General features: G+C 37.5%; 2 protein-coding genes across 2 annotated transcripts; one reads left to right on the forward strand and one right to left on the reverse strand.

Moving 5' to 3' along the window:
- The first annotated feature begins 1,929 nt into the window (after window positions 1–1,929).
- Window positions 1,930–3,382, forward strand: LOC113039182 (gastrotropin-like). The gene is made up of 4 exons (XM_026197072.1): window positions 1,930–2,067; window positions 2,782–2,957; window positions 3,072–3,161; window positions 3,244–3,382. Exons 1-4 carry the CDS (start codon window positions 2,001–2,003, stop codon window positions 3,304–3,306), a joined length of 396 nt encoding a protein of 131 aa, XP_026052857.1. The 5' UTR covers window positions 1,930–2,000; the 3' UTR covers window positions 3,307–3,382.
- Window positions 3,383–5,681: 2,299 nt separating this feature from the next.
- Window positions 5,682–18,940, reverse strand: LOC113038466 (cyclin-J-like). The gene is made up of 6 exons (XM_026195892.1): window positions 18,635–18,940; window positions 17,978–18,073; window positions 15,199–15,409; window positions 9,545–9,844; window positions 8,058–8,217; window positions 5,682–7,953 (listed from the first exon to the last, which is right to left on the reverse strand). Exons 2-6 carry the CDS (start codon window positions 18,053–18,055, stop codon window positions 7,479–7,481), a joined length of 1,224 nt encoding a protein of 407 aa, XP_026051677.1. The 5' UTR covers window positions 18,056–18,073; window positions 18,635–18,940; the 3' UTR covers window positions 5,682–7,478.
- Between the last annotated feature and the right edge of the window lie 1,858 nt (window positions 18,941–20,798).

Raw genomic sequence — 20,798 nt, forward strand, 5'->3', positions numbered from 1 at the left:
GTGTTGTCATTGTTAACTAAATCTTGAAATTAAAGTTGAAACTAAATTCAGTTAAATATAGATATTAGACGAAAGAAACAAACGAAAATGAGAAATGTTGATTTTGCAACTAGCCTACGTAAATTCTTGGTTTAAAAGTTACTACACATAATAAAACAACGAATACAAACGTCAACTAAAATTTGAATGAAATATATTTAAAATAAAAACGATTTCAAAATATGAATACTGTAATAGTATTCCCTCAGTCTCAAAATGAAAATTTAAGTGAAACACTCACTGTGGGTTTTATTCACATTTTTATGTTTTATTCAGAATGGTTCATAGAGTAATGAACTATGAACCATTTGGTTAATGGATAATTTCACTTGTAAAATAGCTATTTAATGGTATTGATTCATACAATTTTAATACCAATGCCAAAGCATTCAGAAGTCTTTTGCATATTTGATAAGCTCATCTTAATCAGCAGCTTAGTGTCAAGGTATAGTCAATGACCTACTGATCATCAGTGCACTGACCTTTCACCTTTCCTCTTGTCTCATGATACTCCCTCTTTTATTCTGTGAAGAGAAAGCTCAGCTGTAATGAGTCGCTACAGTGAATGAACTCTGAAGAGGACTGGATTTGAATTTCTCTGAAAATGAAAGTACATCTTGCACATTTTCAGAATGGTTTAAACTTTCAGGTCTGAAGAACAGTTAAACTAATTGGTAAATATTCCGATTTCATGAAGAAACTGCATGCAATCAGATTTCTTTGGAAAAGTAATTTGTCAGCATATAATGTTTCAACATGACACGTTTATTGTCCAACCGAGAGACATTTGAAAAAGAATGGTGGTATTATAAAAGTTGATGTTTCACTATGTGGTTTTCATTCATTACACTTTTCTTTCGGAGACTATATTGTGAAGGACAGTTTAACGAGTGTTTTGCAATCATACCATATAATGTGAATATGCTCTTCAGGGAGCTATGACAAGTGCCTGCTTGTGTCATTTAGTCAGTCTGTCTGCCAATCCAGTCAGTAGGCTGCAATAATTATTTTTTATAATTATTTGAAACTGCAGTTAATGCACAATCATTTGTATTATGCTGTTGTAGCTACATATTCATGACAAAAGTGAAGAAAAAAAATCTTCCTTGCAGCACTATCCCATGATATGCCTTAAACTTCACTGTTAATAATATCTAATCATCAAATGACCTTTTGATGCTTCAGAAGTGCCTGTTCCCCAAGAATCAATGTGTGCTTTCAGAGGTGAGAGCTTGCAGCTAGCTGAGAGCTCATCCTGTTCCGATCCTGCTTTTATCTCTCTTCAGCTCATCATTCGGCTAGATTTGTGTGTGGTTGAGATCTTTGAAGCTGAAATTTATCTGTAAATCTCAACATTAGACTTAGGGAAAGACTTTTTTTTTTTTTTTTTTTTATGTATACGAAAGATTTGTGTGGGTATAAAACACTATCTACTACAACATATAGTTCAGTCTGACATAAAGCGCTTTCTGTCCTATCAAGAATAAGGTCAAGGCAGATGGCCTTCAGTACTATCAAGCTTTTGTAGCTGGTTCATTACAAGAGATAGTCTGCACAAATGGGATACATTGCTATATTACTCCCATTAATCATCTGTTTGTCGTGAATATTGACCATATAGATGGCAAGTGCTATTTCCATTATATCCAGTGTTGTGTCATTGTACACACTCTATTGGAAAAGATTTTAAGCGTGAATGATTTTCCTTCATTGCTCATGTATGGTACATCATTGCTACCCAGGTAACCGGCCGTGCGGTCATGCACCTGATGACTTGTGCTTTTGTGAGGCCATCGTAAAAGTTTATGGCTTGGTTATGGTGATGGTGTGCCCATAACATCATGAAAAAAAGAGGCAGAGTTGAAGATCGGTGGGGTATATAGGAGCAGAAAACTTCACCCATCAGTACTTCAGCTCTCAACTCCGCACTTCCTCTCTGCTCAACAATCAACGCCCAAACCATGGCTTTCAACGGAAAGTGGCAAGTCGAGTCTCAGGATGGATATGAAGAGTTCTGCAAACTGATCGGTAAGCTGCAACTTCACAAACAACTAATTTCTGCTCTGTTGATGGCAGAAAACCACACTCTAAAAAATAAAAGTTCTTCATTTTACACTTATGCTTCCATGAAGAACATTTAACATCCACAGAACCTTTCCACTGCAAAAAAATAAAAAGGTTCTTTATAAAAGAAAAGGGTTCTTTAGAATACCAAAATGTTCTTCACACAAAGAAAAAAGATGATTTATGAAATGCTTTAACTTGAGAATTTCTGGCTGCACTTCCATGCACGTAATCCCAGGCTGCTCTAATTTAGACAGTCCTTGTAATACAAATTGCTTTAAACAAGAAAATGTTCTGGTGTGTTTGCATCTCATTTGCAAGCACGTCTTCATTAACCTAAAAATAAATTCTGTAAATTATTGGGTTTTCTATGGCATGGCTGGAAAATTGCAATTTGGGATCCTTATATTTAGGAGGACAGACACATTTCAATTTCAACATCTACTGGTAAAATTATGGAATAACAAAGATTTTTTAATGTTTCTGAAACACTTCTCTCATTATGCTCACCAAGGCAGCATGTGTAATGTGAAATATTACTTTTGAACAGCATTTTAAAATGTAATTTACTCCTGTTTTGGTACAACCGAATTGTAAGCAGCCATCACTCCAGTCTTCAGTGTCACATGATCCCTTAGAAATCGTTCTAATGTGCCGATTCTGTCCCGTACGCCTCAGGTATCCCCGATGATGTCATCTCAAAGGGCCGCGACTTCAAGCTTGTGACAGAGGTCGTCCAGAACGGAGATGATTTCACATGGATCCAGTTCTACCCAAATAACCATGTTGTGACCAACAAATTCATCGTTGGCAAAGAGAGCGAAATGGAGACTGTTGGAGGGAAGAAATTTAAGGTAGGATATCGTATCTTTCATAAGAGATAAGACTGAACTTACGATGACTTCAGTTAGATTCTTAAAGGCTATGCAATTGATTAAAAAAACCTCACATTTGCATGTCCTCACTAGGGCATAGTCTCCATGGAAGGGGGAAAGCTGGCCATAAGTTTCCCCAAGTACCACCACACATCTGAGATCAGCGGTGGAAAGCTGGTGGAGGTGAGATATCATGAGATTTGACTTTATGAAATGAGTTTCAATGCTTGTACAATAGCTAAAGTGCTTTTGCTTTGCTTTCCAGACCTCCACAGCCACTGCTGCTAGTGGTCCAGTTGTTTATGTACGTACAAGCAAGAAGATCTAACTGCATTATTGAGATAAATGACCCTGTTCTGCTCTGACCTATCATTTACTTGAATAAAGTGTACGAGCTAAACTGACTAATGTCTCCTGATCTTTCTAATTCATCCTGCTAATGCTTAAAGTGATTCAGTGATGAAATGAGAATCCAATAATGTCACATTTTAAAGAGATCAAATATTTAATCAAATTAGAATGATTGCTGGCTGCCTGACCACCACAGGAGGGCAGACCACACTTCAATCCTGCATGTACCCTGCAGGCCGGTCTCCAACAAAGACAAACACATTCTTTTTTTTCCTTCTCATAACAAAGGAAGCAGGTGGAGGCTTGATTCATCAAGGTACCTTTTTTAAGATTAAGGTATTTTTAAGCAAAAACTAAAATGGACATTACAAGTAAATTAATATACTAATAGCACATGGAGAGTGGACGGGTACTTGGTTTTTCAAGGCAATTTTTAAGTTAAGACATTTTTAATTAAATAAAAGAACTGAAGTCAACAGTAATGCATATTATATACATATATAAACTAAATATCCATTTGAAGAAAAATACGATAAAAGCAAAGCATTTCGAGGGCACGCTTCAGTTTAGAGGTTCCTCCTCCTGGTAATTAAGTAAAAAGGTGCCAGCCCCTCCCCCTGCCTTGCTTTGCAAACAAAGGTTGTGAAAATGATCCATTACCCAACTGCCCCTTTGCCAGCTTTCAACCCCCCCCACATCCGACTCCGTCTCTTCATCACACCAACTCAGACATGTGGCCCACCTCCAAAGGGCCTGCCCATGCACCCCCCGCCAGGCTCCAGCACAAAGGGAGGTCCGCTCTCTCTGTCTGCGGACCATCCAGTCTCTTTAATTAAACCGATAAAAGCCCTAATCCACAATGGCGCATCAAGCTCCATCCTATCAAGATTAAGTCATTCTTTACATTTTAAATAGATACTCCACCTAAAAAAAAAAAATTTACTTAAGCCATACCAGACTTTTTTTTTCTGTTTTCAGATGAACACAAATCATCCCCTTGGAATTATAAGGTTCTATCCGCATTCCGAGTAGTTTTGAGATATTGAGCTTCAAAGTTTTTGTATTCCATTCGACTGTGTAGATAGAACCTTATTGTTTTTTTTTAAATAAAAATCCCATATGTATACAACATAAAAAATGTTTTATCATATAATGGAAATAAATTGTCACAGAATAACAATATGGGAATAACTCAGTTTTGTCAAAAATGTCAGAAAGAACCTTATAATTCCAAAGGGACAAAATTAAGACTTTAATAAAAATACTGACTTCATATAATATAGTGTCGATGCCTAAAAAACGGACATGACAGGAACCCAATGACTGCGGTTGACGAATCAGTCAAGTCGTCTGAAGCAAAATGATAGATGTATAAGAAATGCTAATATTTAAAAAAAAAGTTATTTAAACTATAAACCAATTTTATAGCCTATAAAATGATATGGCCTCCTAAAAGAACAGTTATATAAGCCTCCTCAAGTCAAGAAAGGTTTTTCAAGGTCCTTAAAGAGATAATTCACCTAAAAATGAATATTGTGTCATTTACTCACCCTTGTGTCATTACATACCTGTAAGACTTACTTTGTTCTTCTGAACAAAGACAGAAAACCCCTGAAACCCAATAGCTATCGTTCTTTGACTTCATCTGTACTTTTTGTCCATACAATGGAAGTTAAAGGGAACTTGAAACTGTTAAAAATAAGTTAGTCTTCAAAATATCTTCTTCTGTAAAGAAGACAGGTTTGGAACGATATGAGAATGAGTCAAATATAATTTTCATTTTGGGGTGACATACCATTAAAGATCGAACACGTTGTTAACCCAGCTGAATCATGGCTGTCTCTATTTGTTTTAAGAACTGCATGCAACTACCAACTCAGACCATAGTCATAAAGTTCCATTTTTCTTCTCTGTCTTTTGCATGTCACAGATGTTTCCTTAAAACCACAACTTAAAGAAAAAAAATCAAAATTTGTCCATCACACCAAAACTACTGTAGCTATTGTCGACTGTCCTTTGAGCCCAATAGCTTTTATCTATGAAACGATCAGTGGTGCTCAGTTGGATGCGCTTTATTTGTTTAGTGGTGTTTAGTGACAGGAAGAACCACCATGTGGGGTGGGAATCTCCCCCATTGTCTTCAGTCCAGTGTGTAACACACGAGGAGGAAGGGGGAGGGCAGTGGTATTTGGGGTGGAGCCAAATGAACACAACCCCCCCCCCCACCACCACCACTTCCCCAACCCACCAAAGACCTTTTCATGTGCAATGAGTCCAGACATTCATATGAAACAACTCGCCCCGAGCCATGCAAATCCAGCATCTATGATTCACACATCAACGAAACATTTGTGCTTTTTCCATTTTATTTCTGGCGTTTTCATCCAATTTACACCTGCTGCCCCCTTCCCTTCCCTTCCCAAGTACAGGCTTTTAAATAAACCCATAAGATCACTGAATGAGCAGAATCAGTGTTCTCTAGTCTACTAAATGTCTAGAGATTCAGGAGACATCGGTTGCAATGTGCAACATTTTCTTGGTGGAGAAATAAATCACTGCATGTAAGCAGTAATAGCGTGTTAAAACAAACCAAACCAACAAAAGACTAATTCTACATTGTAAAAAAAAAAAAAAAAAAAAAAGTAGTGGTACAAAATAAAACTATACAGTCTAAAAAGTAACAAACTTATTGATTACATATTGCACACACAGAGGCTTCAACAAGAGAATGACTTGAAATATCAAACAGTGCGTGTCTGTTACAGTGAACACAGTTCTCTACCAGTTCTATACAAAACACGGGACTTCAACACAAAAAAAAAAACCCTGCGTTCTTGGGTAAAAAAGCTCTTGAATGTTCTGACCGATCGCGAAGAAGAAACATAAAATGAAAAGACGAGCCCTGCAGAATCAGCACGTAAATGGCAATACATTGAGGTAGTTCAAAGTTCAGGACCATAGGAGAAAGATTTTTGATCCAAAGTCCAGTAAAGTGGTTGAAAAAGCTTCTCATTCAGCAGGACGTAAAGCAGACGCTTTGGTCTTAAGGCCAGTCAAAATAAAGAAATTCATTGTGTAGTCTAAGAACCCTCTGAACAACAAATAATTACACTAACAAAAGGAAAGGAAAGTAACATGTTTGGTTAATCTTATCTTTAGTTTACAATAATAATGTTTTGGACCGTCTGCTTAACAGAAACGAGACTAAAACGTTGACCTAAAGGTATGACGCTACAGCTGTAACAGAAGAACTCTTTTCTAACTAGGTTAAACTAGTTATTAGCATGACCTTGGAGGTAAATGACAGTGTAACAGCGAGGTAATCTTTACGAGCCACAGTGTCTGATGGGAAGAGGTACAGCACAGTCAAGTCATCTTCATAGCACACGGCAGAACCGCAGGGCGATCATGGCTATGTTTCCCTGGGGGAAGGAGGAACTAGTAAAGCATGGTCTCCTCCAGCATGGAAAAGAGGGGAGCACAGATGCCTCCGTCCCCTGGGGCATCTCCCTCCATCTGCTTGAGGGAACTGGAACCTCAGTGTAACGTCAACCTTCTCTAAAGACTTGGACAAGAAATACAGACGAGAACAAAAGAAGCTACTTCATACAAACATCAGCTGGTTCAATGGTATGTATGGTGTTCGTATTAAAGAGATCTGTACATCCCTGATACGTGGCATGTCACTGTAAACAAGACCAGAAGGGAGACAGGATTCTTGATCGTAAAGCCATCGGTTCGTATAAAAAGGCAGCAGCATTAAAGGACCGTACAGCAAATCCAGTGTGAAAGTTCAAGGACTTGTTCCAAAATGCTGGTGGGATGGAATGCGGATCGACTTGATTTCTCTTCTTAAGGCTGTGTGCTCAATAAAGGATTCCCAAGTCTTAAGCTTGTGGCACTGGAAGAAGGTCCTCACTTGGCTAAATACTCTTAAAAAATAGACATCCTCAGTTCACGAAAAACCCAAACGCTAAAAAAAAAACAGAGTTCTCAAGTTAATACTATGACTTCAGTTGGATCCGCTCGGCTGTTGGCTTTCCGTTTGGAAAGTTTCCGTCGGCGTCCGGGACGGAGCCCCTCGGGGGCGGCAGAGAGGGCGGAGGACGGCGGCAGCCCCAGGTTGAGTTTGTCCTCCCTCTCCTGGCGTCACCTGTCGAAGCAGCCGGCTGTGAACGTGTGGTGGGAGCTCAAGCAGCCGCTCCCGTAAGTCAGACCGAGGCAGTGGCGCTCGGGCCCCATGCTCACCTGCATGGAGATGGGACCCTGGAGGGGCAAGCCTCGCAGCCCCGACGCCAAGCTGGGGAAAGACGGGAAAGAGCTGGCCGGCATCGAGGCCGAAAGCAGACTGGCCTGGTGGGGCTGCAGATATTCCCGAGAGCCCACCGGTCCCAGGGCCTGGCAGTCGGCCAGCATGTGCAGCTGGGATAACGCCGGCGAGTGCTGGGGGAGCTGCGGGTAACTGCTGGCCTGGAGGAGCAGCTGCTGGGAGCTGGAGGCAGGCTGCCTTTGCAGAGAGGGGGTGGCAGGGCTGTGGGGGACGTGAGCTTGCGGCTGGAGGCTCTGACTGGCGGAAGGGGAAGATTTGGATTTGTTGGCTTCTTTTACATCATTGTCGTGAGCGCTGCAAAATTAAACAAAAGAGCAGGGTTAGGTGCAGCATGTGTGGGTTACTTCAGGGCACATTATGTTCTAAGAATGCGAGCATATACTGTGGTTTGCTCTTACAGTAACATGAGCTGGATGCACTGCATCAGATGATCCCAGGAGTAGCCCGTGAGCAGGTGGAGGACAGTGGTCCAGCTGGGGGAGATCTGCAGGCAGATTCTGGATGCAGCTATGCAGGCAGCTGCCACCTGAGAAGGCCTGAAGCTCAGGAAGGCATGATCTACAACAAAGACACATACAAACATGATGTGTTATAGCCTCAGTGATTTTACCATGGTTAACAGACTGCTAGGCTTGAAACTTTTATGAAGCGGCTGCATCATCAGTATACTTAATAAGTCATCAATAACTGACATATAGGTGATATGAATGAGTGGCAATTCATTCATTAAGCAAATAAATAGAACAGGCATTACGATTTATATTGTAGATTATATTAAATAGTAATTTTAAATGTAACATTAATATTATTTCTGCAGCGATTCCAACAAGTTTTTAAAAAGTTCAATTATAAAAAAATAATAATAAAAACATTAAACATTGGCAGTTTTAAATTATATATTTATCATTTAGTGAATGTCACAGATATTGGTAAATTGACTATTTTGCATTATTGTACATTATTATAATAACACTGCTGTTCAAAGGCTTGGTGCATAAGAGACTTATGATTAAAAAAAAAAACCTTACCTAACCAAATCTTTTTATCCGTGGTGTATTATAGAAGTCTGTTATATAACCAACATTTTATCAAATTTACAATCTGAATTGATGATCTTCTCAAATAACATTTTCTGTTTCATCATTATGACTTCGTTTTAATAGAACATTCAAATTAGGGCTGCCGCTATTGGCTATTTTAGTAATCGAGTATTATACAGACTATTCCATCGATTTATTGGAAAAGTAAGATAGGTCTCCTCAAAATAAATAATTTTTTTTCTTTTTCTTCCCTAAAAGTGCGCATCATCTTTTGAGTCAAATTCTTACATTTAATCAGTCAATCAGAATAAGACATTTGGGACCAAACAAATGATATCAGTATCAAAATTCATTAACACAGAAGCTGCATCTGAAGAGGCATTTAGCTGAAGGCCTAGTTACACTATTTCATTCAGCTCAGAGGGACATGAATGCATTTAACCTGCAGTTACAAATGCATAAATGATATGTTATTTTAAACAAATTAAATACTGATATTTATTTAATTATTATACACACACACACACACATATACATATACATATATATACATATATATATATATATATATATATACACACACACACACACATATACATATATATATATATATATATATATATATATATATATACACACACACACACACACACACACACACACACACACACACATATATATATATATATATATATAATTTAAATATGAAATTAAAACTGCCAGTAGGTGGCAGCAAGTCGCTGTTAATAAATGAGTCATTGCGACTGAACCGAATCATTTAAAGTGGTAATGTGATTTCCATGTTTCCTTTTTCTTTGGAGTGTTAAAAAAGGTGACTTTTTCACCTTGCAACGAAACCTCGAGGAAGTAGTGCGTGTATTTGTCCATGAAGGCTTTGGTCTTGGACAGGGAGGAGAGGGGCCAGCCGTTGTGCAGATCCCCCTCCTGCACAGCAGCGTGGAGGTAGTAGTCGATGAAGTGGGCAGGTGTGGGCATGCACAGGTTCCAGCCGAATGTCTCCAGCAGCAGCAGCTCCATCTTGATGAGGTCACGCTTGTTGAGGGTGAGGTTCAGACTGCACATGAAGCCCAGAGTGTTCAGCTGCTCCAGTTTGGGCACACGGTCCTCCTTCTCCTCGAACTTACCTGAGCCAAGACAAACAACTATTTGAGCTCAAGCATTTCATCTGTTTGATTTCCATTACAATGATAAAATATGAATGCATGGATTTATGCTGCTGGCATTCCAGACATCACAGAGATATCACGATGCAGATTCATCATGATGTGTTACAGATGAAAGCAAGGACATTTTATACCTTTTTATTAAGCTCCCATGACCAGATCTCACTAAGATCTAAGACATTCTTGATTAAAGAACAATGCATCTCTGTGCTTTTTCACAAGGAATTTGCATTGACATCATTGAGGTGAAGCATTTTGTGAATTCCTGTAGTGAGAGAGCACAGCTTCCTCATGGTGAATTAGCCCTTCACTGCAGAATTCCTTTGTTCTCTTCGTTTCCCTTCCTGACTCTAGGTGCAAGGTGTTAATATCTTTTCCCCTGAGTCCAAGGCTCTGTAGTATTGCTTCCCCCGCAGTCTAATGCTCCTACAATAAAAGCCCCACGACCTCTGACTTCTACGGCTCATGCTTGAGCACTCACAGACCCCCTCAGATCGCTGGCTGACGTGGAGAAACGGACGTCCAAACAGCAAACAGAATCCAAGGTCACATCTTCATTCACTGAGACTTTGTCTTAAATGAAACGCAAGCACTATCAGGCCTCTACATCAAGATACTGAGTTTTAAAAACTCACACATAATTTCTATGGACATACACATTTTTTATACACAATTTTAATGACACTGTCGTTTAATACAACATAACTTCTATTGTAAATGAGTATCTAAACTACTACAAGCTGACATAAACACCCAGTCATTACAAGAGTCGGATGGCAATTCAATAAGCGCTCTCTCAGAATTAGCAAATAATTTTTTTAATGGAGTCTCTTATGCTCATCAAGGCTGTATTTATATATTTACTTCAATATTGTGAAATATTATATCAATTTCTAAAACTGGTTATCTCAATGTTATTCAATCAGAGATACAAAAAAAGAAAGCCAACAGAATAGTTTCAATCTGTTAACGGAGACCAAAATTAGTCAAAAACGTCCTTATTCTCGGAGTCAAAGACAAAATACAATTATAAATGCTAGCACCAAGAACAACACAAACAAACTAACAAACAAAAATAAAATTACATTTAAAAAAGCAATGCAATAAACAAGTAAATACAAATATATACATAAGATGCAGCCATGGTTAGAACAATTCTGAGGATGAAAAATAAAAAAAGGGGGGGCAGTGTAGTCTATGTACATAGATCACAGGACAATTATGATCATTTTTTTCTGAAACACTCATAATGACGTTATTTTACATATGAAATGCATTCAGGGCTGCATTTTATGAATTCCAATTTTTTTCCCCAGTTACACAAATATTCTTTCTGCACAATATGACAAAACTATATCTTGAATGGTAATCTTGTCTATAACCATTTCACTTTTTGTTTAAATATGTAAACTACTTTACCAAATGTATATCAATTTTCATGATAGTCTGAAATTGTCATGATAATCTGAAAATCTGAGTCTTGAACAAAGTAGGCTAAATATAACTGGTGAAAAAGTAAAAATAAAACAAACATAAAATGCTTTTTTTTTTAAAGCAGAAAAAAAAAACAAATGAATTCATGGTTTCCAGGTTTGAATATAATCTTCTTTTAAAGGAAATATCCGAGCAAAGTTAAAGAGAAACAAAAACATGAAGTTTAAAACACATTATTTATACATTAAATTATCATGATATGTCATTATAATTATACAATATTTTGCACTGTATATATTTTATATAATTATACTACATGTACACTACTATGATTTTGCAATTATGTGTCATCCTGATGAGCTGGATCCTGATGAACCCAAAACATATGAATCCTTTGTTCTTGTGTGCAGCCAACAAAGACAAACAGAAACATGTTGCCTATCTATTGTCTTTCACATCATCACATTCAATTCAACCTAAAATACAATCTTTTGTCGTGTCACTGTAGATTCAGCAGCAGAACAGGAAACCCTGGTGGACCCTCACGGTCAAAAATGGCCAGCTGACACAAAAAGCCATCGCACAGTGTCTTTTCTTAATTATCTGGGGCGTACAAATTCTTTTCATTAGCATCAAACCTCAGGGGGGCATCTGTCACACTAATCTGAATATCAGGAACCCTGCTGAGTGTTTCAGTTCAAACATGCCCCTCCAGGGCCCTCATCTCCCCCCTTCCTCATCCTTCTGAGGAGAGGGCCAGCCTTCATTTGACATGCTACTCTACACCGTTTCATCAAAAAGGAGAGCTGCTGCTCCATTAGCTACAGGATGATATACCATTTCAACAGGGCTTCTTGCTGATAATGGAAAACTACCAGAGGGTTGGGGTTTCATATATATATATATATATATAAATATATATATATATATATACACACACACACACACACACACACACACACACACATATACATATGTACATACATACTATTAGGTTTGATCAAATTGCCCCGATTATGGATTTTTAAAAACTACATTTTATGCAGTGTGTAACACAGCTCTAATTGAATGAAAAAATCCTTCAAAGTTTTAAATCTGAAAGTGCACTTTGTATAAAGTTTTGTCTCTCAAAAGAAAGAGTCAACTCTGAATCATTGAAATGAGTCATTTTTACAATGAATCCCAAGCTATGTCACGTTGACATCAACACAAAACATTAGCATATTGCCCGCCCACTTGCGTAGGTCTGAAATGAATATGCTAATTCATTGTTTGCCACTAGGTGCCTCTTTTGGAGCAGTAAAAAAGCGTTTCCCAGGTAACGCTGTAAACAAAGCAGCGCTGCGCTCACAAACACTGCTCTATCAGACATACAGGCATGATGAAATTAAAATGTGACCAATCACCGCAGACTAGCGTCACGGGGGATTGGAAAAATGAATCACTGAACGAATCGCTTGAGAGTCTTTGAGGAAATAGGTAAAAATAAATGCATATTATAAGACAGTGAAAGTGTTTTTTTGACCTTGCATGAATGTCAGCCTGTTGTGGGGACTCCCAAACCCAAAATATGAACCTTTCATAACCCATAATAGAGGAACTTTAATAAAAACGAGTTTCACGACATACACGGTGCGTTAGCATAACAAACCCCCATCGCCTCAGCTCAGGAGAGGAAATGAGCCTGATATCTCACCCTCTCCTCCTCCGAAGTTCTCAGCTAAAAGAATGAGAGCGGGTGGGTGTGGGGGGCTAATTGCACTGATAACATCAAGCTCAAGTGTTCGTCCATGCGTATCCTCAAACTGCATTTAGCCATCATTCATCCCTGAATGTTATCACCTAAAAATTAGATCTGAAAGTCTTGATTCATTTCCTCTGTTTCAGGACAGCAGTGGGTTTTTTTTTTTACGTTGACCTCAGCTAAAATCTTGGCACGACGCAATATCTGTCGACTCAGCCTTCAAGATGATCATCCTGTGTTAATACGGGGTTACGGTCTGGCTTCAAATTACACAAGCTTAAAAAAAATCTTAAACCAAAGTAAATGAGCTTTAGTCGGGCAGCTGTGTTATTTTAGTATTATTTATATACTATTACAGTATTCCTATCTTTTTAATTAGCTTTTATTGCTATATTTTAAGTCATTTTGTTGTGTTTTTGTCATTTGGCTTTAATATATATATTCATTTTAATTCATATATATTTTAATTCTAATAATTTCAGTAAGGCAGCATTTCTCATTTTTATGCTTTTCATCTAATATTAATGTTTTATTTTAGCTTCATCTCAATTACCAAAAACATTTTTTAATAGTTTCAGTGAACAATGACAGGCACACTAACAATATTAACCCTTGTGCTGAGCTGAAAATCCTTTTTTCTAATTTGGTGTTCCAAGTCAAAATGTAAATCTCTCAGCATGCAATATCAACAAAACTCAGATTTTTATTAAAAACTTGTTTTCTTTTGTTTAATCTAATCTAATCTAATTTAGCAATGGTTTTTATTTATTTCTGGAACTGACTGATCACAGGCCCCACTCATATGAGCTTATGCACAGCAGTTTTCGAGTTTATTTTGTGAATAGATTAGCGAGGCCTTTGATCAACCAGTTCCAAAAAGAAAGACAAAAACATGTAATAATTCAAAGAAAACAATTTGACCAAAAATGTAATCCAACATTTGACAGTATAGCATTACGAAAAATGCTGGACATTTTTGAAGTGTGACAAGGTGAGGGGAAATAGTACAAAAATACACACACATAGATACATTTAAAAGTTTAACTTTTTCAGAAACAAAAAACACAACACAAGGGTTTAATGTAATACTAATTTGGGATTATTTTTATAGTCATGAAATCACAAACCCTTTTGTTTTATGCGTAGACAGCACATCTCTACTGTGACCATTTGTCATAATAAATCTTGGTGTGAATGGAAACTTTGCTATGCTCTCAGCTTTAAGACACATTGAGTGCGGGCGACTCTTAGAGAAACCCAACAATGACCACAGCCGCCTGAATCAATGACTTGGGGAAAGGGAGTGATATCCTCACAAGAAACATGAGCAAAGCCATTATTCATTCAGTCGAAAGCAATTAATTATTGCCTGAACACTGCCAATTGCTGGCCGCCACAAAACAACCCTCCCCCAATCAAGAGGCGGCTGTAATGAGGGTCAGAATAAAGCAAGAGATTCGCTATATAAAAGACAACCTTTAAATTATTCAGGTCAGTATTGTACGGATGCAGAAAGCACTCTGCATTAATTGTCATTTTGGCCGCCTTAATCTGGGTTTCAGATTTTAATCTGTGAAAAACACCAACACATGGCGACACAAGTCACCCCCTCGATCTTATCTCTCTGGCTTTGTTTGTGTGCAAGCAGATGTGCCACCACTGATAACATGCCCCGCCACATTACACAGCACAGATATATTATGAGTCAGACTTCCTTGTTTCCCGCACTATAAATCTACTGAAGACATCTGGCGACACTTCTGCATCGCTGCAAGAATGTCTCTCTATGTCTGCCGCATAAGGCTTTTGCAATCCACCTGAAACTGTCCGAAGAGACGTGCCGAAGCAGCTGTAACTTGCTGGAGCTCTAACTGATTTGTGCGTTGGTTAGGTTGCCTTGGAGACTGACTCAGGGGTCTCGAGGCCAGCAGAGACCGTGGCCTCTTATGCACACAGCTGTCACACAGCACAATACAGCAGCCAGCTATAGTGCAGAGCATCAGATGCACTCGCTCGGTTCAATAGGAGCACCCAAACATGAAATTTCTGCAGTTCAAATTTATGAATCATCAGATAAGAATAAAAATCAAACACAGGTGAGCAAATAAAAGTGCAATCAAATACACATGTGACTCACTGGCCAGGAGGAGACAGGAGAGGGCGATGACATACAGCTGCCGCACCGCTACATCATAGTGGTCCATAAAGAGGTCGAGCAGGTAGACGGCCAGGTGACGTGCCGTGGGGCAAAGCTGGTATCGGTTACTGAGAACAGCGAGCAGGTCGGCAAAGTACCGCCGCATCCCGATCTGTGGAGATTGAGCCTGGTATGTTGGCAACTTCAGCTCCTAAGGAGAAAAGGATGGTATGTTTTTTATGTTACAGTGTATATAATATTTGGACCACGGTAAGTTACAAAAAGTATCACGGAATTCAGCAAGAATGCAATAAATTATCAAAAGTGACAGTTAAGGTATTTATAATGTTCCTAAAGATTGCTGAACTTTCTATTGAACAAATAATCCCGAAATGTATCAGTTTACACATAAATATTAGAAACACAACATAATAAGAAACTTCTTGAGCATCAAATCTGCATTTTAGATTGATTTACTGAAGAATCATGCGACACAAATGTGATAGCTGCGGAAATTTCAGATTTGCCATCACAGAAATCAATTCTATTCAAATAGAGAATTATATATAAATTGTATTTTAAATTATAATTTATTATTATATATTTTTATAAATATTGCTTTTTTATATATTATTAATAATATTTTTTAGAATATTAAAAGAATCTGTGATATTACCATGTAAATTCTGTTTATAATATAAAATGCTATGTATTTTATACAGTATAGTAGTGACGTGACGTTAAATAAAATAAAATAGTATTAAGGATCTGAAAATATATTCAATTAAAAATAAAAGTATAAATGTACCATTTTTTAATGGACAATGCATCTTCAAACCAATTTATGAAAGATTAAAAAATTTTCATGAACGAGGCCCATCAAAATAATTGCCTTTTGTCAGCATGCTCTGTAAACAACTAAAGCAGAGCCATTCTCAGAAGTTAATCCAATACCAACTGCGCAGAAATGACAACTCAAACACAGCTCCAGTCACACTTAATAAGCAGCTAAACAGTCAAACTCTTTCCAGACATGAGTCTACAGGCAGAGTGTGCTGCTTTTTAGTGGCTGTTGAGGAGGCTCTGCTTCCTTTACAGGCCTAGCCATCATGTCTCACAGCCATCTGTCCCCTGTGGGGTGAGGGGCTGGGATTTGACCCTCTCAAGGAGCCCTTTTGTGGGGCATGCTCGCAATTTAGTCAGCCCTACAGCTGCTGCTGTATTTGAATTTGATGCAAACAGTTTTCAAAAGAACATGCTTTTTTCAAAGCATCTATAAATAATATAACAAGGTAAAGCCAGAGGAAATAAAACTAGCTCAGGACCCCTTTGTGGCTTTATATTTTTGTGGGTTTCACACAGATAAAACGGGAATTGGCACTTGAAAAGAGGAAATAGACTTGCTTGAATATTGTCAAGCTTGATAAAGACAAACTAAATAACACTTTGACACACACACACACACATATATAGATTTAAAGTGAAGAAACATAAAATTACAGAAGAAATATCCTAGAATAATTTAGCATCGTTCTAAAGAATTTACAAGCAAAATTAAGTACAACGCTGCTAATTAACCTCCTCAAAGACTTCAGTTAATCGCAAAGACTCTTAGGTTTCAGTACTAACGTAGTAGGAGGTGAATTCTGACAACCTCCCACACAAAACATGAATTAAACTATAGCCTATCTATGCAAAGATTTACACCAGCTAAGCATTTCTGCTCAACATTAACTGAAGATTTCATGTTGGTAAACAGAGATTGCTGTGTCTAAATAAAATTAACAAAAAACTAAACCTCCCATCTTCACATATTTCCCCAAACAGCTGAACCACTTTGCATCTGCATTGCATTAGTACTACATATCACTAGATTTCACATACAACTCTGACTAACCAAGCTGGGGAAGAGAATAATGTGCCAAAAAAAGGTTCATGCAACCACATTCAGTCACATGCATCATTTTTCACCACTCCTTGACACGTGCTGAATAAACCCAGCAGGACTGTTTAGTCCAGTAATCTAAAGCTAACAGACAACCTCAAGTACAAACACACACAAACAGAACACTTCACATTCCAAGCCGGATGTGAGAACACCCCGCAATAAACAGGATGGACAATAAAAAGACAGCGTGCACTAAATAAATGCACTTAAACATCACTGTCAGTTCACATGGTTTAGCAATACACTTCCTAGTGCTCCAACTCAGGTGTGTCCAGTAAAAAAAAAAAAAAAAAAAAAAGATTTACTAACAATGATAAAACAGCTTGTCTACTTTTATGAAATTTGCTAAAGGATTAAAACTGTGGCTAAAATTTCAGGGCCCAAGATTGACCCCATATTATAAAAAATGTATAATCGTGCAATATTACAATATAATCACAGCACATTTAAAGTAAAATAAATAAATTAGGAAAATACGTAAATAAAGCTAAACTAAAAGTAGGCTGTACCATAGAGTACCTTAATGGTTTTGCAAATAGTCCTGGTTGGTTGTAAATGATATTCAATATTATCAAGGAATTGTGTTAATAATATGAATGCAGACAATACTAGACGATGCTTTGGCTGGGAACTTTTATAAGGCCACAATCAGAGGATGTTTTCTAATGGCTGTGTGACATTTCACACTTCCCCATCAAAGCTCGGACAAGTCCAGCTGAATCTAGTTCAACTTGTGGCAATTGTGCCATTGGAGACCTGGACGTTGACGTCTGGGTTAAAACTGCACTTTGATATCCAATGATGAATGCGAAGCTCTTTATTACAACTCACCTTAATTCGCAGAGCCTGATGGATGTCCGCTGCAAGCTGGCTTTTCCACCACTGCCCCTCCGATTCCATCTTTCCCATCCAGAAAGGGCCCCAATCCTTAAACACAAGAATGAGGGAGTGAAAGCAGCAATTCCAGTTCAGTTTAGGTACGAATTCTACCACACTACGTCTATTTCAAGTTTGTTTGACAGAAAAAGTATATCAGGGGAACTAAAAACATAAGATGAGTGGGCGCTTGTGGGCAACTCTTTTCTGAATTTGCTGTGCTTGAAGTCGTCCAGCAAAGTTCAAGCATCTCAAGCTGAACTCCCAACAGCTGCTTCGTCGAAAAGCACGACTCTATCCCATTAACTTGTGAAAGATCTAGTGATAAATTGTCCCTACCTATAGGTCACTTAAAAAAAAAAAAAAAACAGAAATAAATAAATCGGACCAAATGAAAGTGACCGGCGCCGCGCATCTAGCCCTGCGGCACGCCACGAGACCTTTACTATAGCGATATCAAGTATACAAGAGAGTTGTGAAGGAATAAAGCGAAGAGTTTCGGTTTAAACGCGTTAATCCAAACTATGACGATCCAAACTAAAATAGAAGAGGAAAATTAAACATTATAGAAAATAATATAACGCTCGTTATTAAAACAACAGCGCGTCTTACCACAGAGACAACGGCGCTCCAGACCCCTTTGTTTCAAAACTGCCGCATACTGGAGTTAAATCCTTCAACTACGCGCGTGTGTACTTTTCGAAACGAATACCAAACCAAGAGAAATCCTTCCCGTGAATAACAAAGTCGCTTCCGTGTGCAGTTGGATGGGTTTTTTGATCAAAACACCGCCGCGTGTGTATCCAAGTTAACCCTTTGACTTTTTTCGCCGTCCCGTGTAGTGCGCTCCCCCAGCGGCCTGAGAGGAGCAGCTCTGAATGATGTTGTGTGCGGAGCTGCGTGGTCTCTCCACACGGGGGAGGAGTCCGCAGCCCGGACATTAACATGAGCATTGATTCAAACGATTCGTCAACTTATTTAAAACACTGATATATCAAATGTACTGTAATGTGCATGTATGTGTTTCTTAAACATGTAAATCTACAGGTGACATGCAGTGATTGTGGTTTAATGAGATTGAGTTGTTTTGATGTAGGACAGCGAAGAACAACACATTTTAATTTGTCTATGTTTAATCATTTTATTTTAATAAACAAACAAATAGAACAGTTAGTGGTGCGAGATCTTTTAATAGCCTAAATAAATAAACACATTTTTAGTGGTGCGAGATCTACGTTTTCGAATACTCATTTTGATTTTAATGGGAGTTGGTGAAATTAGTTTATGATATTAAGAATGGTTAATGATTGTCAGAATAGTGCTGTTTGAACGTGTACAGATCCCACGCAAATTTAAAACTCAATCCTAGTTTGGTAAAATGAAGTGAATAATATGATTTTATGATATGTTATGCCTGCATTTGGTCAGCAGGTGGACCCTGCAGTTGTAAGCATTGTACTAATTGTAGGACGGAGGTTCATGTATAATCTCATAAACAGTGTCTATACTGAATACAGCAATAATGCCTGATATTGTGCAAAGAATCTTTAGCATCTTATGATGAAGTCAAAATATCTGGTCGTTTCATACGTAGCAGTTTAGCACTACAGTAGTTGCAGTATGTATGGCAGTTACAGCAGTATGGTAGATCTTATAAAATCTATAATATAGATCCTCTGCAAGATCCTCTGCATTTTGCATATCAAGCCTCTAGGGGAGTAGAAGATGCAATCTTAACTGTACTACATCTGCTGCATTTGCATTTAGAAAAACCAAAAACTCATGCTAAAATTCTATTTGTGGATTTTTCATCAGCTTTTAACTGTATCTCTCCAAGAACATTAGCAGACACTATGGCAAAACAATTCTCGTTAGATAATAGGATGCTTATATGGGTGACTGATTTTCTTGGTTGTAGAATCCAGAAGGTTAAGTCAGTAGGGTCTATCTCGGATAAAAATAATTACTTCAGTCAGAGTTTTAACATCCATAGCAGATTGCTTTTGATGTTTTATGGGGCTTTTATAGAAAGCATTATGACTTTCTGTGTGAGCTGCTGGTATGGAAATGCTTCAGAGGCTCAGAAGAAATCATTGAGGAATGTAATACTGATAAGCAAAATGTTGGGAACTGAGTTAACAAGTATAGAGAATGTATATAAAGAGAGCGTGCTTAAAGCTAATATCATTGTGAATGATAAGAGGCATCCCCTTTCGTATTATTAGAATTATTATCTGGCAGAAGATATTGTGTTCCTCGAATGCACGAAAAACAGCTCCAAACAATCCTTTATCCCCCAAGCAACTAGATTTTTTTAATTCTTCCTCCAGCCTTGATTGATGGTCAGCCAGTCTGATCAGCTTAAATTAGATTGAATTTTAAATCAGTGATTGTTAATTTGTATATATATATATATATATATATATATATATATATATATATATATATATATATATATATATATATATATATATATATATATATATATATATATATATATATATATATATATGTATGTATATATATATATATGTATGTATATATATGTATGTATGTATATATATGTATGTATATATATGTATGTATGTATATATATGTATGTATATGTGTGTATATATATATATATATATATATATATATATATATATATATACATGTATACGTATATATATATATATATATGTATATATATCTATACGTATATATATGTATATATATGATTGTGATGTATGTTGGGAGTATGTTGCAAATTACTTTCCCCAAGGGGATAAATAAA

The sequence above is a fragment of the Carassius auratus genome, chromosome 21, assembly GCF_003368295.1.
Source record: "Carassius auratus strain Wakin chromosome 21, ASM336829v1, whole genome shotgun sequence".
NCBI lineage: Eukaryota > Metazoa > Chordata > Actinopteri > Cypriniformes > Cyprinidae > Carassius > Carassius auratus.